The sequence below is a fragment of the Trachemys scripta genome, chromosome 5, assembly GCF_013100865.1.
Source record: "Trachemys scripta elegans isolate TJP31775 chromosome 5, CAS_Tse_1.0, whole genome shotgun sequence".
NCBI lineage: Eukaryota > Metazoa > Chordata > Testudines > Emydidae > Trachemys > Trachemys scripta.
In genome coordinates this window covers 64,762,302-64,786,279 of record NC_048302.1, presented here as the reverse complement: position 1 = coordinate 64,786,279, position 23,978 = coordinate 64,762,302, and the positions used below count along the sequence as shown (strand labels likewise).

Below are 23,978 nucleotides of genomic sequence, written 5' to 3'. Positions count from 1 at the left end.
AAAGAAGAACAGGAGTACTTGTGGCACCTTAGAGACTAACAAATTTATTAGAGCATAAGCTTTCGTGGACGAAAGCTTATGCTCTAATAAATTTGTTAGTCTCTAAGGTGCCACAAGTACTCCTGTTCTTCTTTTTGGTGAAGAATCCAGTCAAGCATGTCCTAATAGTGATATATGAAACATGGGTTTTGGGAATTTACTGAGCTATACCGGAAAATTTAAAAACATAAGAAGCAGAAAACATCAATTTTTCAGTTCTCAGCCCCAACTTGGATTTAAAACAAATCTGAAGCTTTCAGTTATTTGTTTACTTTTGGGTAGTTCCAAAAATACTTGAAACATTCAGTTTTTAGGGCTTGATTTTGAAGCTGATGGGAATTTTGCCATTGGCTTTAATGGGAGTGGGCTGTTTGCCAGCCTAATACTGATTAATAATGTAATAAATGATTAAATTAATCAAATTAAAATATCCAAACTTTACCGAGATTATTTAAATTAAACTTCCAAATCATATGAGTAGTTCTGAATGGAGGCCTTCCTTAGCTAAGAAGCAGGTTACATATAGATCTGCCTGGATCTGCTTTGCTTGTTATTGGTGGAATAAATGTAACTATTTCATTTACAATATATATCATGGCTCTTCTCTTGTAATCAACTGCTATATTCGCAGCACTGGGTCTAAATTATGTTAAATTAGAGAAAATAATATATTTAACTTCCTATATTTTACAACTTTCAGTATTGAACTCATTTTTCTTTTAAGTTTATAAATATAGTCTTTCACTACAAGGACATAAAATGTTCTACATATACCTCACTCCCCTGCCATATGATGTTCAGAAGTTGGCTGTGTGAAAAGTAAAAGCACAATATTAGATCTTTGCCAGAGGACTTTGAGGATGTAAAGTTTGCCTCAACTCCTCATCTGTGTGTTATGGCTGTACTTTTGTGAAGGACTCAATTGTGTACTTTTGTGAAGGACTCTCCTGGATTATTCAGCACAGATTGCTTTTTGTTTCATTAGATCAGAGGATCATCTCCATGGAGAAAAGTATAAGAAACAATGAGATAGGAGTGTTTGTTTATTGACAAATTGGTACATTTTTTGCAAAGGTCAAATTTTAAAAAAATAAAGCACCTCCCTTCTTTCAATCACTGGGATGTGGCAAGTCATGCATTTGAATCGGACATATATATTACACTTGCACTTGAACAGTCAAGTGTACTGACCTGATCAAGCTGAAATGCACGAGAAAATGTCAGTCTGGCAGACCTTTGGCCTATCGAGTCACCCAAATCAAACACCTTTCTTATGACTGATTTGAATAAGTGAATATCAAATACTGGGTTCTGTTTCTCCACCCAAGTAAGGTTAGTTTATTCTTCAGGAAGAAAATAATGACCACATGAAAAATGGCTATTTTCAGGATCACTTGCACTATTTACTGGGTGAGTAGGAAGGAGCAGAATTGGTTGGGGGCAATTTTGTTTGCATCTAACAGAACAGAAAATGAAAATAAAAACAGGGACGCAGATGGGGATTTGGGTGGCAGCTTTTAGAGGTTCATCCAACTCTTATCAAATTATGCCTGAATTAAAGGTTCCCTAGTGCACTTTAATGTAGTCCCATTTCAAGCAGAACTATGCTAATGTGCGCTAGGGAACTTTTAGTCCACGTCAGCAGGATCCACACGGGTCATTTAGTGTGCAACATGCTGATGCACATTAGTATTTGCATCCTTGCTGATGCACTCTAAAGCACCAGGTAGACATGCCCAGAAAAATATTTGTATGTGGTTTCCTAATATACAGTCATGAAATTATGGACAGTGAGACTTCAGGGTATTTAGAAATAGGTCTGAAGAATGTATTTCAGCAAAATGTAAGGCTGATACTGAGGGGAAGAATGATTGGCTACAGTTGAATATATTTTTCAGAATATTTGAGGGTTTTAACTCTGTCTTCCTCCTGAATGAGTATTAAAGTTTCTAATGAAGTTACTTCCCTTTTGTGTCAGGATTCTCTAGGAACTTTCTTTGGGATATAGTCTTTCTTTGTTGTGTGTGTATTTATCTGTGTATTGTTGCTTCCAACATACAAAGCTATACTTCTTTCAATCCAAATTATGGAACATACGTTAACATGATGGGGAGTTATGCACATGGGCTTTAGGATTATACTGATGATAGAAAATATTATGCCTTCAGGTCAAATTACACCATAAGATCTCCGGCAAATCTCAAGTAAGTGGCTTATAGTTTTGTCTGTAACAAACAAGCGAGCATAGGGGATTTTCACTCTCTCTCTCTCTCTCTCTCTCTCTCGAGTGGTTTTACTCTGATGCTAGGGCAAATGGAATAAAAGGGGGGAAAGTGTTTGATTTGGAGAGAACAGGACATTTTTAGCACAATACAGTACTGAGTGCAATTCTTTCCCCTTATATTTGCTCAACACAAAGCAAATTCAGGTGCAAATATTTTCCAGACTAGGTTATTCCATTTGACAGCTGGAGCAAGACATCTTACCTAAAGATATATGCTGTAGAGACATCTTATATGGGATCTTGCCACAAAGATGTGCAGTAATTTCTTTATGGCAGAGTGGACAGAGAAAGGAATTGGCTGGCTGTGGAAGAGCCAGGGATGTGAGCAACAAATCCATGGAATATACAGAAGGATTGCCCAAGAGTCTGGTTTAGCAAGAGTGGGTGGTAGCAGCAGCTCTTGATGAAGGTTCTTGGTGGAGGGTCGGGGCTAGAGTTCATCCCCCTTCACTCCTGTGTAGGTTATTCACATTTAGCCTGTCCTCTCTGACATTGCGTGAATGATGGATTTCTCTGCAGCCAGAGTGCAGCCTTTCTGGATATTGTAATGAGATAGGTGTGGCCATCTTCTAGTTGTTTGTCAGAAAAGATCACTTCCTACTGATCTGGAAGAAAGCCTTATCCATTTTGGATTTCATCCAAGCTATTCTCTGTGGTGGCACTGAGCTCCACTTGATAGTGGTAGCTTCAGTACTGGCCTGTAGTGCAGCACAGCACCTATTATGACTGTCTTTTGGATTGCACTAGCACTAAGCGGCAACAACTGGAGATGCATTGTGCTAGGCATGTACAAACACATAGTGAGAGACTGTATTCCCCAGATTTCTTGCAGTCTTAGTGGACAAGACAAATAAAGAGTCAGAAGGAAAACTGATTCACAGTAAGGTGAAGTGATTTGCACAAGGTCACATGGGGCTAGATTCACAAAGGAACTTGGGCATGGCAATGCTGAGTGTCACCTGCTTAACTTTTACATGCCTAGAAAAAACACCTCGGTTAGGCACCTGGCTTCCTATACAGTGCATGGGAGACATAGGCCCCTTACAGTGGGATTCACAAAAGTCAGCATGCTAGGCAGCTCTTCCCCTCAGGTAGTCAATGGGAGACATTAAGCCAAGTGGTGTGTGCTCAAAACTGCCCCTCTGTTGGAGATAGATGCCTATAAAATTATTTGGAGCAGAGGGACTGGAGGTCTTTGACTTTCTAAGCAAGTGCTGCAACCATCAGCTAGTCTTTTGCTCTCTTTTGCTCTTTTTTCCTTTCGCACCTCCCCAGTGATTCTCTCATGGTTTATGCAAAGCGGAACAGCTTCAACGGGAGATTCTGAGGAAGCCCCACATCAGGTCTCCAGTGCCCTGTCCACTAGATCATGCAATGTCACACTGAACAAAGACTGTATTAACTGCTGTTTCAACATGTGAAGAGGATCCTTAAAGGCTTTTTAGGGAGGAGGGTTTGTGCATTGTAGGAGGCTGTAAATATTGCTTTCTAAATAAACCACCATAATGTGACATGAGCATATCCCTAATAGATTGGGAGGTGATGATGACTGGGGTTAAGAAGAAGGTCCTGCTATGGGCAGAGGATGCTATAATTATCCACCATGGGGTTTCTGGCACATTCCTCTGAAGCATTTGCTGCTGGCCACCCTGAAACAGGATACTGAGCTGGATGGACCACTGGTCTGACCTAGTATGGCCATTCTTATATTAATGTTTCACGTTCCTGCATTCTGTGCTGGAATGATTAGGATGTAGGTACTGGGGTGAGAATAGTGAAATATGATTATTCTTGATGATACAGATTGCAAAAACGGCTACTTCATTTTGCATTTTAGAGATGATCTGCTCCAATTACTTAATATCCCTACTTTGCACTTTTTAAGGGCCTGCTAATTGATGACATACAAAGTTACAAATTCATAAGCTTACCAAGTGGCATGCACTGATTGTACCAACCAAGGACAACTCTTTCAATTCACTGTCATTTTAAAAGAGAAATGTATTGCTCTTTATTTTGAAAAAGCTGCATTATGAATTCTGTGCAGAAAAAAATCTCATTACAAAGGTGATTAGCAAAGTCATGTATTTAAATAACACAGTTCTTCAATAAGCTATGCGACCATTACTGCAGAAGCTGTAGAATATTAGGGCTTTTCTACAAGCAGAGTTACACCAATTTAATATGTGTGATTTTAAAATTTCTTTAGTTAAACAGGTGCAAGTCTGTGTAAACACTGATTTCAGTGTAAACCGGTATATGTTAGGTTATGTTGATGAGGAACAGTGAAATAAGTTACTCTTTAACTGAAATGAGTGCCTACAAAGGGGTTTGTACCAGTTTAACTAAGGGTATGTATACAGTGCCCATGTTACAGTGCGGCCGTGGCAGCGCTGTGATGTGGGCAGTGTAGATGAGCTTTATCACCGCATGAGAGCTCTCCCAGTGATTAAAAACCCCACCCCGAACCAGTGGCGGATTAATAATTTTGCTGCCCCTAAGCCGGGAAATAATTGCTGCCTTGGCCCTGCCCCGACTCTGCCCTTTTCCGGCCCCCATTCCAACCCCCTCCCCAAAGTCCCCGCCCCAACTCCGCCCCCTCCCTTCCCCTATTGGATCCCCGCCCCTGGCCACGCCTCTTCCCCCAGCGCATGGTGTTCCCCTTTCTCCCCACTCCCTCTCTGCCCTGTGAAACAGCTGTTTTGTGGCGCAAGCACTGGGAGGGGAGAGAAACGGGACGCGGCAGCGCGCTTGCAGAGGAGGCGGAGGTGAGCTGGAGCAGGGGGGCGGGGCGCGGAGGGGAGCTTCTGCCCCTGAAAATTTGCCACCCTAGGCCTAGGCAATAATATGGCGCTGCCCCGAATGAGCGGTGGTAGTTGCTCCCAGCAATAAAGCGCTGTTGATATTGGCGCTTTTCACACCCCTGAATGACTAAAGTTTTAGTGCTGAAAGTGGCAGTGTAGACCCAGCCTAACTGTTGCAAATTTGTGTGTAGACCAGGTCTTAGATTATACATTCTGTGGACCATGTCTTTCTGTATGTGTGTACAACGTCTAGCACATAGCGACCTGATTCTGGATGCATAGGAAAGAGAAGGGGGTATGATGAGTCTAACACACATCTTACAGCAACCAGGCACAAATATACTCCCTATGCTTTACTGAGCACAGGAACTGCTCTCTTCTGGTGCCTCTGAGGTGCTGCTTATCTCAAAGGGAAGTTCATGGTCCTGTCCCTTATTCTGCTGACCCAGTAGACATGGCAAATGCTGCACTATCCTAAGAGGAGGTGCCAGAGACCCACTCACAATGCTGCATTAGGGTATAAGGTGATTCCTTGCTACAGATCTAACCCCTAGTGCCTCTCTTGCTTTGCTTCTTATACTACAAAGGCTAAACTCTCCTCTCTGATCCACACTTCTGATCTCTTCAAAGCTCTTCTGCTCTCCCTGTGTGGAACCCCTATTGTCTTTTATTAGTATTAGTTTGTCTTTCTACTTCCTCCCCACACAGATTGCCTAGTGAACCCATTCCATTTCTGAAAACCGTCTCAGATTCTCTCCTCCAGCTGGTAGTTCGATAGTAGTGAGTGGTTTACTGTGGAGTCAGAGACAATTAGCACTTTGACAACTGACTAAAAAAATAGAAAATAAATGCCCCCAAGTTATATACTCAGATCACACTGAAATATCTTGAGTTCTCAGTTCACTGCATCATATACTTGCTAAAGTCCTTATGGTTGTTTGCCCTATCTGTTCCAAAAGATCATTCAAGATTTGCTAATCATATTAGGCTTCGTTTGGGGAAGGAGCCACACTTCTCTCTGTTTGTAGAGCACTTGAATTGGCACATTTTAGGTGCCGTTATAAAATCATCATTTCAAACTCCCTTTTGCAGAGATTATTGGGTGGGAGTAGGGAGAAGGACACACTCCCCCCCCCCCCCATTTACCTTCTTGAAAAAAGAACAGAAACTACGTAATAAAATAGCCTTGTCTCTAGATGTGAACAGAAGAAGCTCCATTCAGGTGTGTGCACTGCTTCTTGTATCTGTTACTTATTATGTTTGTTTGCAGAATTATATATAACAAGGAGGACTGATGCAACAGGAAAACACATCAAACACAAAAGATTTAATGCTTGATCACTATAGAATTTCCCCTTACAGGGCTGCTCTAACCAATGCTAGAAAACAAAGATCCAGAAAAAGATACAATAGTTACAATTAATGAATTCTACAGGAGCAAGGCGGGTGCAAGGATGTTTCGCACCCTAGGCAAAACTTCCACCTTGCGCCGCCCCCCCCTACCCCGAGCCCTGTGGCAGCTCTCCGCCCTGAGGCGCCCCCGCACGGCAGCTCCCCACCCTAGCTCACCTCTGCTCTGTCTCCTCCCTGAGCACGCCGTCGCCGCTCCACTTCTCCTGCCTCCCAGGCTTGTGGCGCCGCAAGCTTGGGAGGGAGAGAAGCAGAGTGGGGCGGCATGCTCAGGGGAAGAGGCGGAGCAGAGGTGAGCTGGGGAGTTCCCCTATGTGCCCCCCCTTACTTGCTGCAGGCGGCCCTCCCCGCATCCCCCTGCCCCAGCTCCCTCCGCCTAAATGCCGACGACGGCCGGGGAGGCCGAAGATCCAGTCGCCGCTGAAGGACCCGAAATGCCACCCCCAAATGCTAGTGCCCTAGGTGACCGCCTAGGTCGCCTAATGGGTTGCACCAGCCCTGTACAGAAGCACTTTCTCAGCAGGATCAGACATCTTTCACTACTTCAGCCAGTCTCTGAGTTGCCACTTTGAAGTGGCACAGCCCTCTGAGTGGCTGCTATGACATACTCGGGACACTGACTGACCTGGACTTTGAGCCACTATCACTTCTTTGCTGGCGATATCTGAATTTCTTGAGATCTTTTTTTATCTTTTCTTTTGAAGTTTGTTATACAGTACAAGGTTAGTTTCTTCCTGCTCCAAGCATTCAAAGGAGAGACACCTTTCCCCAAAGCAGCCTAACTTGTAACTTCAATTTTGTATGTACAGTCATTTGCCCCTTGCAAACCTTTGTGTATGTAAATAGCATATTAATTTACAAATATGGATGGCTAAATACAAAATTGTGGGAATAAATTATTGTGGGCCAAGTCTTTTGGCCCAAGTGACGGTTGTGGGAACCCTGACTGCAGTGAGGGGGTGTAAGGATGCAGAGTACTTTAGCATGCTGCAGAAATATGCCCTTTCAGGGCTCTATCTGCCATACTATGGCTAATGCTTGAGGTACAGGAGAGGACAGATCAGGGATGTGTAGCTCTCTGAACAGTGTCTGTGACTCTGTTGCAGGGGAATGGGGACATGTGAGCCAATGGCAACTATAATCCTAAGGGTGCAGCCTGTTTGGAGAGACTTCTGTTTCCATCATGGAACTGTTTTACATAAAGTATGTTTACCTAAGTGTTGTGTGCGGGAATTTGAATTGCAAGCATACTTTTACAGACTGAGTTAAGGCCCCTTTGAAAATTTGACCAAAAATGTCTATAGTAAGCAATCTCTAGAAAATGGATACTTCAGAAAACCTGTCTTTGAGTAATTGCTTGAATAAAACCAGCATAGTGATTTTGATTAACCAGTGTCTCCTCAAAATGACATAAAAAGAGGTAGTTTTGATCCTGCTTCCTTTTGACCTATAGCCAGCCCGCACAAGTACTATGGATTTCCTGTAGATTACCCAGCAGGGCTAAGGAACTGGTTAACTACACTGGCTATAATAGTCTTATTTAGATACCCTTTCCTCACTGAGTGTAGGCAAACTGTTTAGATTCATATTTCTGTGATGACTCATGATGATTTAGTTTGTAATTACAAAAAAAAAAAAATTATGAACTTTGGTAAAAGCTTTTAGTTTTCAGAGGAAGATCATGTCTTTATAACACAGAGGAAGCAAAAAGCTTGAATGAAGAGCAATGTGTACTGTTAACTAAGATTATTACAAACTTTCTATGGCATGAGTTAGTAACAAAATGTTCAATTTCTTTTTCAAAGGTTTTGAGATGTGTGCATAAAATCTACGGTGCACATTGTTTCTACTTCTGTATTTAGTCCAATACACTTTTTAATGGCTGATTTTATTTTTGTGTGAAGTTACAAAATCTTGCTTTCATTTCTTTGTGCCTTTGAATGCTCATCACAATACATTGTGTTAAGAACTTTATGAACCCAGTACAGTCTTATAGCCCCCTCTAGTGGCTAGCAGGCCTCATTCTCGAGGAAACCTGCACACCACTTTCAAAAGACAAGTTTTGGAGCTTGAATTCATAACTTAGCTAGTCACTAAAAATCATAGTCTTACTCAGTGCTTAATTTGTAATGAAGGAGGTGCAAGGGCTCAACAATTTTTGAACTTTCATAACTGATGTGGCAAGCCCAGTGAGCCCCGGCACAAATTAAGCACTGGTCTTAATAAAGACACTGGATTTATGGCTCATTACAACACTCTGTAACCCACTAAACACCCCTTCACCGCCCCCCATTTTGTCCTATGACTACAGGCCACTTTACCTTGAATGATCCCTTAGAGTGTGTGCTAACTACTTATGCTAAGCTATCTGTTTGACCTTGTATTTAGCTGTGACATTCTGAATACCTTTCCCAGACCTGAAGAAGAGCTCTGTGTAGCTCAAAAGCTTGTCTCTCACTAGGAGAAGCTGGTCCAATAAAAGTTATTACCACAACCATCTTGTCTTTCGCAGTACGAATGTGATATTCTGGTGGATTTGTTAAAATGACCTCTTCTGGTTAGCTTTCCATCACTCACCTCCACTTGACCCTCTTTGCTCAAAATGAAAAGGAGAGAGAGAATTGAGAGATGTCTATGACGCTTATAACACAAAATTCCACAAGACACAAAGCATCCTTGGTATAAACAAGTACATCCCCAGTGACTTTATTGGAGTTGTGGCAGGACTGAATTAGAACCATAGTATTTATTTGCTATACCCCTCATTCTTTCCCCACATTCTTCCGTTATCTGTTTGTCTTCACTCACTCTGTTGTCTTATAGATCTCTGCCCTGAAGAGCTTACTATCTTCTTAGGGCATGGCTACACTTGCAGATGTAGAGCGCTGGGAGTTAAACCAGCCTTCGGAGACGGCAGCAGGGAAAACGCTGCCGTGTGTTTACACTGTCAACTGCAAGCGCACTGGCATGACCACATGAACAGCTCTTGCAATACCCCAAAGACCAAGGCATTGTGGTAGCTATCCTAGTGTGCAAGTGGCTGCAATGTGCTTTTCAAAGGGGGTGGGGGAGTGGAGTATGACAGAGAATGTTTTGTGTGTATGTGGGGGGAGAGACTGTGTTTTGGGGGGCAGAGAGTGTGTCAGCATGCTGTCTTGTAAGTTCAGACAACAGCAGACCTCCCTCCCCCCAATACACACATACACATACACTCACAACACCAGCATTCCACACTAATGGTTTGCTTTGTCCCGGAGCAGATAAGCATGCCGGCTGTCAGAAACGGAGCTTTGAAAGGGGATATCTGCATGCCTGCAGCCAATTTCAAAACAATGAGAAGAATGGCCACTTGACTTCAGGGGATTATGGGACATTTCTGGAGGCCAATCACAGCGCAGTAATGCAACACTTTGTCCACACTGACGCCCGGGTGTTTCAGCCAGGGCGCAGCAAGCTTTATGCTTCTCCTGGAGGTGGATTACCAGTAGCGCTCCAGCTGCACTGTCCAGGCACTCTACGTGCCTTGCCAGTGTGGACACCTCAGGAGTTAGGGTGCCTGGGGCTGCTTTAATGCGCTCTAACTTGCAAGTGTAGCCAAGCTCTTATACAGCAATGTGAAATCACAGTATAAACATCTCACCAAGAGTGAAACTGGTGCACATACCATCACCACCCATATTGACACTCATGGGTGAAATTTTGTTTGTTTGTTTTTGTTTTATGTAATATGTCTTCCCCAATCCCTTCCCCCACTCCCATTTAGACTTCTCTTGCTGTTTCTCTGGCCTGTCCTCCTTCCTGCTGCTGTCTCTTTTACTCCACCAGCCTCATTACAACACCCCCTCTTCAGCCAAATTCTGCTCCTAGTTGTAGATTGACTTTGAAGGGAGCCCCTCACTTTTTTCCCTTTTAGTCTCTTCGGCTGACTGCTTCCTCATTCCCTTCCCCAAGGTTTCACTGCTTCCCCTCTTCCTGTCCCCTTATGTCTCCCTAGTTAGATTCAAAAGTCTTTTGTGCTTCAGGCATCAACAACATTACATACCCAGTTTAACTTAGGAAAAACAAACACTCCAATTAGTCTTTTCTCAAAGTGTTATAAATGAAAGCCCAGTGTTAAAGGACGTTCTATTTGTTGGTAAGTTTTCTATTGTAAGCTCTTTGGGACAGGGATGATCATTTATTCTGTTTTTTACACAGTGCCAAGCACAATGGGGCCCTGACCTGGTTGAGACTACTAGATGCTATCAATAAATTAAACAAAATCTGTGGAGTTTTCTTCACTATTAAAACTTCTATTCCCTATAGGTTTTTATACCTTGCTCATCACAGTACTATCTGAGTGCCTGCCAGTAGTGAATGAAGCAACATGACTACACATCTGTCACCTGTTTGTTCTCTCCCCCCTCCCCACAGAGAGAATCGTGTGGAGTGGAGTGTCTTGTTTTGGTAGGGTGATGGGTTTTTGTTACTGTTAAATGCAACCGTTGCTGTGTGTTTATATGAGAACAAGCAAGGTCAAAGCAATGTGCCTTGTACTTGGAGTGGAAAATAATGAGGTATGTGATAGTCAACTCCTGGGGGAGTTCATTCTACAGTCTCAGATCATCTCTGGAAAAGGTTCTGTTTCCCACACAAACTTTATTGTTATTGTTCAGAGTTTTCCATCATGTCGGAGGAGCATAGTTGTTGACTGTGATCTTTGTGCTGAAGTTTTAAATCGTGTTTTAGGTATCCTGGGCCCAGCCCCTGATTATGTGTTTTGAAGATAGGGACCGAGACCTTGAACCCAATTTAAAATTCATGCTGTTGGAGAAGGCTTTTCAAACGTGTGTGATCTTTTCAGGGAAGTAGAATGATAGTTCTTTGCAGCACTTGATGCTCAGCTCTAATGCAGGTGGTAGGCACCCAGGATTGATGAATCCATGTACCATCCTGGATATTTTTTGGGGGTGGGATTTGGCACCCTGAATGGTAGCTGACAAGAAGGTTTTCTTGGCCTGTAATACAGACTTAGCAGAGGCTTTCATGAATTTGTCATGTTTCATCCTGTCTAAATCATCCTTTGTTTTCCACCATTGGTGCTTGAGTTTCCATCCCTCTTTTCATCCAGCGCAGGGTGCCAGAAAACCAAAGAGATCTGTGTGGGTGATGGGGAGGATGGGGCCACCGGTGGGCTAGGGTATCAGTGATGAAGGCCATTGTAGAATGGTAATGATTCACCAAGTCCTAGGCTACATGTCCTGTGGGTTGGGTGTTGTTATCTTTAGTAGGCTCTGGAATTTGTTGGGAGTCTGAGTGTTTCTGGTCTAATCAGGATACTGGTCTTTCCGGGTTACCTAAGTGCTGGAAACCAAAAAGGAGTTTGAAGAATAGCCAGCCAAAAACTCAAAAGGTAATAACAAAATGTTTTTTAAGTACATCAGAAGCAGGAAGTCTGCTAAACAACCAGTGGGGCCCCTGGACAATCGAGATACAGAAGGAGCACTTAAGGACGATAAAGTCATTGCGGAGAAACTAAATGAATTCTTTGCTTCTGTCTTCACAGCTGAGGATGTTAGGGAGATTCCCAAACCTGAGCTATCCTTTGTAGATGACAAATCTGAGGAATTGTCACAGATTGAAGTGTCACTAGAGGAGGTTTTGGAATTAATTGATAAATTTAACAGTAATAAGTCACCGGGACCAGATGGCATTCACCCAAGAGTTCTGAAAGAACTCAAATGTGAAATTGCGGAACTATTAACTATGGTTTGTAACCTGTCCTTTAAATCGGCTTCTGTACCCAATGATTGGAAGATAGCTAATGTACCACCAATATTTAGAAAGGGCTCTAGAGATGATCCCGGCAATTACAGACCGGTAAGTCTAATGTCAGTACTAGGCAAATTAGTTGAAACAACAGTAAAGAATAAAATTGTCAGATACACAGAAGAACATAAACTGTTGGGCAAAAGTCAACATGGTTTCTGTAAAGAGAAATCATGTCTTACTAATCTATTAGAGTTCTTTGAAGGGGTCAACAAACATGTGGACAAGGGGGATCCAGTGGACATAGTGCACTTAGATTTCTGGAAAGTCTTTGACAAGGTCCCTCATCAAAGGCTCTTAGGTAAATTAAGTTGTCATGGGATAAGAGGGAGATCCTTTCATGGATTGAGAACTGGTTAAAAGACGGAACAAAGGGAAGGAATAAATGGTAAATTTTCAGAATGGAGAGGGGTTACTAGTGGTGTTCCCCAAGGGTTAGTCCTAGGACCAATCCTATTCAACTTATTCATAAATGATCTGGAGAAAGGGGTAAACAGTGAGGTGGCAAAGTTTGCAGATGATACTAAACTGCTCAAGATTGTTAAGACCAAAGCAGACTATGAAGAACTTCAAAAAGATCTCACAAAACTAAGTGATTGGGCAACAAAATGGCAAATGAAATTTAATGTAGATAACTGTAAAGTAGTGCACATTGGAAAAAATAACCCCAACTATACATACAATCTGATGGGGGCTAATTTAGCTACAACAAATCAGGAAAGAGATCTTGGAGTCGTTGTGGATAGTTCTCTGAAGACATCCACACAGTGTGCAGCGGCAGTCAAAAAAGCAAACAGGATGTTAGGGGATAGAGAATAAGACGGAGAATATCTTATTGCCCTTATATAAATCCACGGTGCGCCCACATCTTGAATACTGCGTACAGATGTGGTCGTCTCCATCTCAAAAAAGATATACTGGCATTAGAAAAGGTTCAGAGAAGGGCAACTAAAATGATTAGGGGTTTGGAATGGGTCTCAAGAGGAGAGATTAAAGAGGCTAGGACTTTTCAGCTTGGAAAAGAAGAGGCTAAGGGGGGATATGATAGAGGTATATAAAATCATGAGTGGTGTGGAGAAAGTGAATAAGGAAAAGTTATTTACTTGTTCCCATAATATAAGAACTAGGGGCCACCAAATGAAATGAATGGGCAGCAGGTTTAAAACAAATAAAAGCAAGTTCTTCTTCACGCAGCGCACAGTCAACCTGTGGAACTCCTTGATTGAGGAGGTTGTGAAAGCTAGGACTATAACAGGGTTTAAAAGAGAACTAGATAAATTCATGGAGGTTAAGTCCATTAATGGCTATTAGCCAGGATGGGTAAGGAATGGTGTCCCTAGCCTCTGTTTGTCAGAGGGGGAGATGGATGGCAGCAGAGAGATCACTTGATCATTACCTGATCACTTGATCACTCCCTCTGGGACACCTGGCATTGGTCACTGTCGGTAAACAGGATACTGGGCTGGATGGACCTTTGGTCTGACCCAGTATGGCCATTCTTATGAAGTTCTCTGACCACTGCCTTCATGAGATGATGGTCTGGCCAAGACAGTGTCTGGGTTGTAATGTCCTCTAGCTTGGTATCTGTGCTGAAGATCAACTCCATGGTATGACCAACTGTTGGGGTTTGGACGAAAGATGACGTGCGAAAGATCTAGAGAGGCAAATGAAGAGAGATGACTTGAGCTTGTGGGGCTCAGGCTATGGGGCTGTTTAGTTGCAGGGTAGACGTTTAGGCTTGGGTTGGAGCCCAGGTTCTGGTGCCCTCCCTCTTTAGCACAACTAAACAGTCCTATTGCCCTATCCCAAGTCAGCTGACATGGGCTAACCACAGGTGTTTAATTGCAGTGTAGACATACCAGGTATGGATGTACAAGTGGAGAGAGATGCCACAGACTATACAGCCCACACTGTTGCCATATCACTTTACAGACTCGTTTAATTGCCTATCCTTATTAAATTCCTCATCTTTCTGCATTACTCCTTGTAATTTTTTCTCCTTCCCATCTAATATCTATGGTTATAGTCTCTTACATGTATTAACACATACTTCCAAACAGAATTTCATTTGGGTACATTTTTTATCTGTTCTCACTGGTATTTGCAGCTCCTTCCAACTTTAATATCATGTTAATTTCCTTAACCTATTTGTAACAGGGTGTATCAGGCCTTTGAGGCTCCCTCCTGGAGACCTCATGGTCCTACCAAACTTCATCCCAGGAAAGGAGCAGTAAGGATGGGTCCTCCAGGTCTGCCTAGAAAGGCTGCTTCCCTGCAGCCTATCAGAGTTCAGCAGGCTCAATTAAAAGGAGCTGCAGGGCCTGAGCAGATCAGTTGCTGGCTGGGTAACGAAGACTGGAAGGCTGTGAAACTCCACAGATAAAGAGGCCTAGGAGAGATCTTGCTCAAGCAGGGGAGAGAGAGAACCCTGAGGTAAGGGTGAAGAAGGGGCCCAGGGAATAGCAACAGAGTTAAAGGAAGCAGCACATGGCTGCTATTCTTAGGGTCCCTGCATTGGGCCCCAGAGTAGTGGGTGGGTCCAGATCCTGCCACTGGGGAAGTGATCTAAGACCCAAGAAGGTAATAAGATTCAGTACTTAAAAGCCCACGAAAGGGGCTAGGATTTAAACCGGCTTAGAGATGGGGCTGAAGACCCTGGACAGGGCCCAACCATGGTTGGACCTTTTACCCTGGAAAAGGTTCCTTCATGTATTCATACTGTGTGCGACTTGGCCAGAGGGCTGTCTGAAGAGATTAACAGACAATGGGGGGTGCTGGGAGCAGACACAGAGAGAGAGAGAATGTAGGTTCGCACCCAACCAACAGGAGGTGCTCACGAGAGGTGAGTGCACACCATCACACTACTCATTACTCCCTTTTCCAGATCATTAATGAAGATATTAAATGAGATGGGCTATAATCATTCCCTCAATTCAATACATTACTGTTTATCAATTTCTTTGTTTATGGGCCTTCAGGAAGTTTTTAATCCATATTATTGTATTTCCAAACCAATTTGTATTAATATTGGGAGTAAAATGTTTGGGACATTGAATCAAATGCTTTACTAAATTCGTAATATAATAGGCCAAGTCTTCTCTTGCCTCAGGGCAACTTTACACATCACTGCGAGCACAAAGCAGCCCTGATGCTGGCTTATCCGGCCACAGATAGATCATCCCACTATCCGCAGGTGGTAGACAGCCACCGTAGTAACACTATTCTTTCTGCAGCTGAGATAGTGTATGTCCCAGCTGTCAGAGTGGTCCATTGGTGCTGTTAGCACCTGGTGCAGGGGAGAGCATCCTTCAGATTAGACAAGGCTAAGGCAGAACCTCCTCAGAACTAAGGTGGGGGCACAGAAGTGACTTAGTGCTCTTCATTCTCAGCTGATGCTCTAGCCTATTATCTCTGCCATATCCCCCTTCACCTACTAATATTTTAATTTGTCAACAATCAAAAAGCAGCTAAATTTGCCTAGTAAGATTTGTTCTTTATAAACCCATCATGCCTTTTTTTTTGTCCTTTAAATGTTTTGTGATGTTCCCTTCTCTCCCCCAATACTTTTGTTATTTTACTAGTGACAATGATTAGATTTAAGGGGCCAAGAGTCTTTGGATGTCTGAGCTGATCATCAAATCCTGTCCAAAATTTAAACAAAAATATACAGACCTCAGCATGTAAACAATACCTATTGGTCGGACTAGCTGGATTGTTAGACCTCAGGCTAAAAGAGCACTAGAGAGCTGGGCCAAAAAGGTAAGTATTTTCCAGTGGGTGAAAAAGGGGAAGGCTTCCCCATTCTTCACCCCCCACCTTTTCTACTGGAGGGAAAGGAGAAAGTGAGGGGAAAATGTGAAGGTGAAACATTTTCAGAGACCAAAATATGTTCAGTTTTCAGCGTTTCAAAAATTTGACAAAAACTGAAGTTTTCACAAACATTTCTGTTTCACCATAAAAACATTTTCCACTGGAAAAAACACTGACAACGTTTTCAAACAGCTTTTGTCCTCTATCTCTGTTTTATTGAGACTATTGGTGGGTCAGCCCTCTCAGAGTTTAGAAGGCCTTAGTAGAGAACAAGATAGTTACACTACTGAAATGAGACTAGTGAATACTAATGGCAAAGGAAATATACCATGAAATACTGCTACCAGTAGGGCAAAATATACTCCACGAGAGAAAATGAGATGACAGAACAAACTTCTCTATAGGCAACCCAACTGAATCCTCTTACATTCAGCACTTATCCCAGGTAAAGCATTCAAAGTCAACATCAGTGATTTAAACTGAGGTGGAATCCTTTTGCCCCTTTCCCTTTTCTGAAATCCAAACAATTGAAGACTGTGTTTTCCTCAGAAATGCAAGCTTTAGTGGCAAGGCTTGAATGGAATTTTCATGATGAAAAGTCTGCAGGTCTAATACTGTGAGTTGTGATAATGCTACATTCTATATATCCTGACAACTGAATGCTGTTGTATACTATCTAAATTATCTGCAAGATACAAAGAACTGAGCACAATTTTTCTTCTTGTTATTGCCTCTGACTGGCTGTGGACAAATAATCTCATAGAAGCTTCTATCCTCAATATCACTGAATGCAGAGATGATATTCTCTGGGAAAACTGAAAAGACTAAATGCTTGACATGTACCTGGCAAGCAGACTGATAGCTTTGTTTCATTTCACATCACTTGTGAGATCTTTCAGCAATTCCAAAGTATTATGTAAGACTGCAAGATTTAATAAGAACAACTGTAATGAAACCAGCTATCCCAAGGCCTTGAATAGTGAATGCTCCAGAAACCTCACCGAGTCATCTATGGCAGCAGCCGTGAAACAAGCATACACACCTGGAAAATTCATCTAGACCACCTGTTGTAACCGTTAACTTGAAAATAATCCCTGAATATCTTGCATCTTGACTATTTTATCTGAATGTCAAGAAATGCACCCAACTCAAAGTGAATTGTGGGAGTCTGATTGTAGGTAGATTGCTATGAAAGACTGAAAATTGTTTGGTCCACCACACCATTTATAGGATTACCAACTGCGGGTAAAAGTAGTCATCTGAAACTGTGCCCAGCATTGAGGCAGTGACATTTTTCAACCTTAACCAATCAGGTACTATCACTGCAGAATGCACTACAGGCACCAATCAACATTTCACTATAAAGCCATATATTATTTAGATAGTCTAAAACAGCATTCTGGATTAAAGTTGGCGTAAGTTTTCAAAACGAAACAAAATCAAAGAATAATAAACTCTGGACTGGTGGATTCATCTGTTCGTAAGTGTAAATTTGTACATTACTATCAAATTGAACATGAAGTTGTATGAGAACGTGCATAAAATGAGGAAGGGAGGGTAGTCCTGGGGGGTGATTTTACCTCTGTATATGACCCTGGTGAGACTGTTACTGGAATCGTCTCCAGTTCTAATGTCCACACTTTAAATGCATGTTGGGAAAAATTGGAGAGGGTACAGAGAAGAGCCACAAGAATTATTCAAGGACGAATATGAACCTGAGTGAGTCACATATTAAGTTAGTATGTTTCACACCTTCTGTAACATTCTAGTGTTTCATAAACAGTTCATTGCGAACATGCTAGTCAGGGAGAAGCAATTTCAAAATGTGGCCTTTCTGTCTTAGCAATAAAATGTTCCATATACAGATTCTCATTGCAGTGTGATAAAGAGTGAATGAGCTTAGGTTAGTGCAGGAAAGATAAAGATATTAATCCAATAACTTGGTGTCAAACATTGAGATTTTTAACATTTTAACATTGAGATTTTCATGAAAAATTTGAATTTTGACTAAAAATAAAGTAGTATATTGGCAAATCTGTTCACCTATTTTCTTCAACCATCTCTAATTGAACTAGATATCTGATATGGGATTATGCAGTAGTAATTAACAGCTACTGCAATTAGCATGGAACCAGGTTAACTGCGGAGGAGACCCAAAGTCTTTGAACTTGATGGCTGTTAACAGCAGACACTATTAGCCTAGATTGTTAGTTCTAGAGTTATTTAAACTAATAACTTAGGAGACCTAATGCAGACGGAAAATAGGAAAAGAAACTATTTTCTATGTTAAATCAATTCTTGAAGGTTGGCACTAGCTGTTTTAACACCTATTATTTTTAACCAATATAAACCATGGCTATTTAGTTTTCTCTCTCTAGTGTAAGAGTCTGGGTTACTTCTCTTTCCTGTACCTCACACCATCCTGATCTTTCCTCCACCTCCAGAGTATTCTGCTTTTAACTGTTGTTTTGTTACATCAACCCACTGAGATCACTGACGTGTAAAACTGTGGTATGAAGCCTTAAGAGTGAGGAACGCTTTTGTAACATCCTTTGACCTACCCACTAATACCCTAGCCTTCAGTCCCAAAGGTCTAGACTTACATTGTACCTATATATAGCACATTCCCCACAATCATAACTGTTTCTGCATTCAGAATTGCTTCACTTGGAAAGTGGTACTTTTGACACTTTTACTGAAGTTGTAGCATCATATAGGAATCACTATCTTGCAAAGGACACCAACATGACAATAAAAATGTGTGCCAGTCCCGACATGGGGTTAAACAGGAACTATTACTGGTATAACAATTGTCATCTTGCATGAGCTGGAGAGAGAGAGAGAGCATGTATGTCTGTCAGAGAAAATTTCTGAGTCTTTACATTTCCTTTCCTGCTCATCTTACTCTATTTATTTTGCACTTCAGCTCTACCCCATGCCTCACAAGTTGTGCACATATTGGCAGCTGAACTTACCCTCTGCTTTGTGCCATTGCTTAGATACTTTGTGAAAGAGCTACAACTAGAAAAGTCTCGTTAGCTCTACAGTTCAGTCATGTAGTAATATGACCATCAGAAAGGTGGCACTGTTGTACTATGTTTTCCACCTACTTTACTAATATCCATGAGGGTGACAGGTTTCAGAGTGGTAGCCCTGTTAGTCTGTATCAGCAAAAACAATCTTTTTATGTGATATATATATATACACACACACACACTGCTACTGTATTTTTCACTCCATGCATCTGATGAAGTGGGTTTTAAACCACGAAAACTTATGCCCAAATAAATTTGTTAGTCTCTAAGGTGCCACAAGGACTTCTCGTTGTTTTCATTCATGAGGGTGTGTCTGTGGATTTCAAAAGTATTCATCAAAGTTAGAGGCAATTTGTTTTTAAATACCCTATCCTTTTGTTTAAAAAGCATGTATTTTTTAGTAGAATGTGTTATGATTAAGAGGAAGAACTGTGGTAAAAACAAAAAAAAAAATCTACACAGTATTAACAAAAGAAAAAGACAGTTTGAAGTCAGCTGAATTGCATGGGTGCAACTGAGGAGAGACTTTGGCCTATTGTATGAAATCTATCCAGAGTCTAACCCAGGATTAAGTGACAGGTTTTTGAGCAGCCAAGAACATTTGGAGTTCTGGAAGATGTGGATTTTTCTTCATAGGTCCAGGTTTGGGGTGCTTGCTGCAGTTAAAACTAATATTCACTTTTTGACTTCCCTATCATTGTTAATCTGCTATTGCTGCAGAAAGACAAGATTAGGCATAACTCATAGGCAGGTGGAAAAATATATGAGAGGTGAGACTCTTTCCACAGTATCTTACAGTCTTATGAATTGATGTAGATTTGTATGTACTGCATTAGATTAGTTTGTGATGCTTACAATGCTATCTTAGAGACATATGTTATAAGAAAAATATTTTGTAATTAACCCTTCTTTCTTGTTTCAGACAGGAACAACCAGAATGAAAAGGCGGCTTTCTTTACAAGCCCACTTAATTTCTAATTCTTTTCTGATTACAGTGGGAGAAACTACAGATGACAACAAGTGAAAGGAGGAAGATAGTCTGTTCAGTTACATTCCATATTATTGCTATTACCTGTGTTGTTTGGTCGTTGTATGTTTTAATAGATCGGACTGCTGAGGAAATTAAGCAAGGCAATGACAATGGTAAGTGACTTTATCTCCTTCATTGCTAACATAGTGAGGGAGACATTAGAAATGCAGATAGATAGTGAGGCACTTTTTATTTGTAAATATATAACAGTATTATAGGGAATTGGTTTGATGACAAAGCAAAGGACACCATTCAGTTTACAAAACCTGTTTTTTGCTGAATATATTTTCTTTCCTGCAGTGCAAAGAGATCACAGTTCAATGCACCCATCACAACTACTAAACTATTCAGTTCATTCTTTTCATTCTACTTCAATAGGTGGACATTTTTTTTAAGCTACAATTAAAAATTGATGAGTAAAACTTAAAAAGTTCAGTGCAAGTTCAGTTCAGAGCATCCAAAAGATTTAAGCTGCCCATCTGACCTATTAAAACCTCTCTCTTCTACAAAACTGGGGTAGAAATCTTGCAACAGGCTTTCTTAGAAGATTTCAAGCAAGTTAACTTCCAGACCCAGCAGGAAACTGCATGAAATTCACCCTAGTGTAGAAAGTTCTGTGCAGCCCTTAATGTGGGAATTAAGTGTCACAGAGGTCCTTTCCTGCATTCTCAGCACACAGCTGGATTTCATCCTCTGACTGCAGCCTTTATTGTGATATTTCAGCACTTCCAGTTCTAGTGGGAACCCAGACATGCAAAGATTGAGAAAAATGAGGGAGAGGGAGGAGTTACTGGAACAGTTTAGAACAGGGGTAGTCTATTTTTGTCAAGGTCTACTTTTCTTCATCAAGGTATAGTCAAGGTCCAGGATCCAGAGAAAATAATAAATAAATAAAAAGATTTTGGGGTCCATTCAAAAGCATCTGGCAGTCCAGATTTGGCCCGTGGCCCACCTATTCACTATCCCTGACTTAGAACCTTAAAAAAAGTTTTGGTTATTATTTCAGTACTAGCAGTAGTAGTATAATAGTACAATCCCTTCCTGGATGCCACAGGATTGTGGCCTTGGTGTGCCAGAGGGCATTTGAATGCAGGACTGGATTTACATAGCTGATTTGTTTTACAACAGACTACAGTGGATTAATGAACTAAGTAGATATTGCCAACATGCGTATAGTATACTACTTTAGTAGAGTTGCAAATGCTATGCTGCTTTTAGTTACAAGAATCCATTAAGGTAAAAAATTAACACATGGGAACAAATCCTGGCTATGGATACACCCCTGAGCACTCAGATTAGCACATTCAAAACCAGAATTTGATCCACATGTAGTAGCATTTATTTGATTACTGCAGACAACTGCAAAGCTCCCATCCACTACAGTGATGGAACAGCAGGCCCACTCTTCTTCATATGGAAATTCAGAACTCTGATTTATTACCCAAAAAGTTGCACGCTAGCCAGGTAAAGTGGGAAGATGGGGGAAAATCCTAAAAAGTATTTTTCCCTATTTCTGCTTGGCATAATTACTCCAGGTCTGGTGAGATGACAGAAATATCTAATCAAACAAGCTAGTGTAAATCAGCATGGCTCCACTGCCTTCAGCAGAGCTACAGTGATTTACTGCAGCTGAGGCTATTGCCTGGTGTGTAACTTTTCAAAACTAACAGCACATCTCAACAACCATCCCTAGTAAGTAGGATTTTCAGAAGCTCATAGGTCAGTGTGTGGAGTAGCTGTCATTGTCTTAATAAGGAGACCATCCCTGTCATTTGAGTAGGAGTCCAAATGACTTCATTGGAACATGTGCTAAAGTCACTTTGACTGTCAAAAGTGCCAACCTGAAAAAGTTAGCACTTTACCACAGATTTCCCTATCATGGAAATTGCTGTTATCAAATACCATTCTGTGATTATTTCAATGATTTCTCACTTACAAAGACTTTTCTAAGGCAAGCCAGTTGCATAAGCAGCAAAAACAGATGGTTCAACTAGGTCTGTCGATTAATCGCAGTTAACTCAAAAAAATTGTGATTAATCGCACTGTTAAACAATAGAATACCAATTGAAATGTATTTAATATTTTGGATGTTTTTCTACATTTTCAAATATTTCTATTACAACACAGAATACAAAATGTACAGTGCTTACTTTACTATTTCTTTCATTTATACAGTGCAAATATTTGTAATAAAAATAATTTTTCAATTCACCTCATACAAGTACTGTAGCGCAATCTCTTTATCATGAAAGTTGAACTTACAAATGTAGAATTATGTACAAAAAAACTGCATTCAAAAATAAAACAATGTAAAACTTTAGCGCCTACAAGTCCACTCAGTCCTACTTCTTGTTCAGCCAATCACTAAGACAAACAAGTTTGTTTACATTTACAGGAGATACTGTTGACTGCTTCTTATTTACAGTGTCACCTGAAAGTGAGAACAGGTGTTCGCTTAGCGCTTTGGCATTGCAATTTGGCAAAAAAGGTACCAATGTGAGATATCTAAAAATAGCTACAGCACTCTACCCAAGGTTTAAGAATCTGAAGTGCCATCCAAAATCTCAGAGGGACAAGGTGGCAACATGTTTTCAGAAGTTTTAAAAGAGCAACACTCAGATGCGGAAACTACAGAACCCAAACCACCAAAAAAGAAAATCAACCTTCTGCTGGTGGCATCTGACTCATGATGATGAAAATGAAAATGAAAATGTGTTAGTCTGCACTGCTTTGGACAGTTATCGATCAGAACATGTCATCAGCATGGACGCATGTCCTCTGGAATGCTGGTTGAAGCATGAAGGGACATATCAATCTTCAGCGCATCTGGCACGTAAATATCTTTCGACGCTGGCTACAATAGTGCTATGAAAACGCCAGTTCTCACTTTCAGGTGACACTGTAAACAAGAAGCAGGCAGCATTATCTCCTGCAAATTGTAACCAAACTTGTTTGTCTGAGCGATTGGCTGAAGTAGAACTGAATGGACTTGTAGGCTCTAAAATTTTACATTTTTATTTTTGAGTGCAGTTTTTTTGTACATTATCATGAAAGTTGAACTTACCACTGTAGAATTGAGACTGCACTACAGTAGTTGTATTAGATGAATTGAAAAATACCATTTGTTTTTTACAGTGCAAATATTTGTAATAAAAATATAAAGGGAGTACTGTACACTTTGTATTCTGTGTTATAATTGAAATCAATATATTTGAAAATGTAGAAAACATCGAAAAATATTTAAAGAAATGGTGTTTGATTATTGTTTAACAATGCGATTAATCACAGTTGTTTTAATCACTTGACAGCCCTAGGTTAAACTCAAATTACTGCTCTAGTGGTTGCAACTAAGCCTGGCAGTTGACCACCCGTGGATTCTAATCATAGGGCTGACACCATATCCTTCTTGGAGTGCCTCTCTCTAATGACGCCTAACAGTCACAAGCAAGTTGTTCAGTTTCTCTTTGCCTCAATTTTCCCATATGTAAAATCTAGATAACTGACATACCTATCAGCATTGCTGTGAAGCATAAATTATCCTGTTTCTAAAGCACCTTGATCATGATTTGCACTCTATATGTGCTAAGGATTTTTAAAGATCTTCTGTATGTGACTAATAAATTTATTTAAAGTAAAATATCTAGAAAGCAGCATTGATAGAGGCTTATGACATGCATTATCAAAACCACACACTTGCATATTATGTATTAACGCCAACACTGTCATCGTTAGATCTGATGCAGTAATGCACAACTGAG

At 41.0% G+C, this 23,978-nt stretch overlaps 2 protein-coding genes across 5 annotated transcripts in view; one reads left to right on the top strand and one right to left on the bottom strand.

The window, feature by feature from the left end:
- TMA16 (translation machinery associated 16 homolog) overlaps positions 1–23,978 on the bottom strand; it is a 142,356-nt gene that overhangs the window by 57,487 nt on the left and 60,891 nt on the right. Inside the window, exon 7 of one of the 3 annotated variants that reach the window (XM_034770658.1) lies at positions 9,868–11,880. The exons of the other annotated variants lie outside the window; for them this stretch is intronic. Coding sequence (XP_034626549.1) covers positions 11,874–11,880 — 7 coding nt within the window. The 3' untranslated portion in view covers positions 9,868–11,873. Of the gene's footprint in view, positions 1–9,867; positions 11,881–23,978 lie in introns of those variants that run through there. 3 annotated transcript variants of the gene reach the window in all.
- The window catches only part of MARCHF1 (membrane associated ring-CH-type finger 1), a 256,595-nt gene that overhangs the window by 216,341 nt on the left and 16,276 nt on the right, over positions 1–23,978 (top strand). For both annotated transcript variants that reach the window (XR_004645753.1, XM_034770656.1), the window contains exon 6: positions 20,186–20,333. Coding sequence is in view for 1 of the 2 variants with exons in the window: in XM_034770656.1 (XP_034626547.1) it covers positions 20,186–20,333 (148 nt within the window). In the remaining variant the exon portion in view is untranslated. The remainder of the gene's footprint in view (positions 1–20,185; positions 20,334–23,978) is intronic.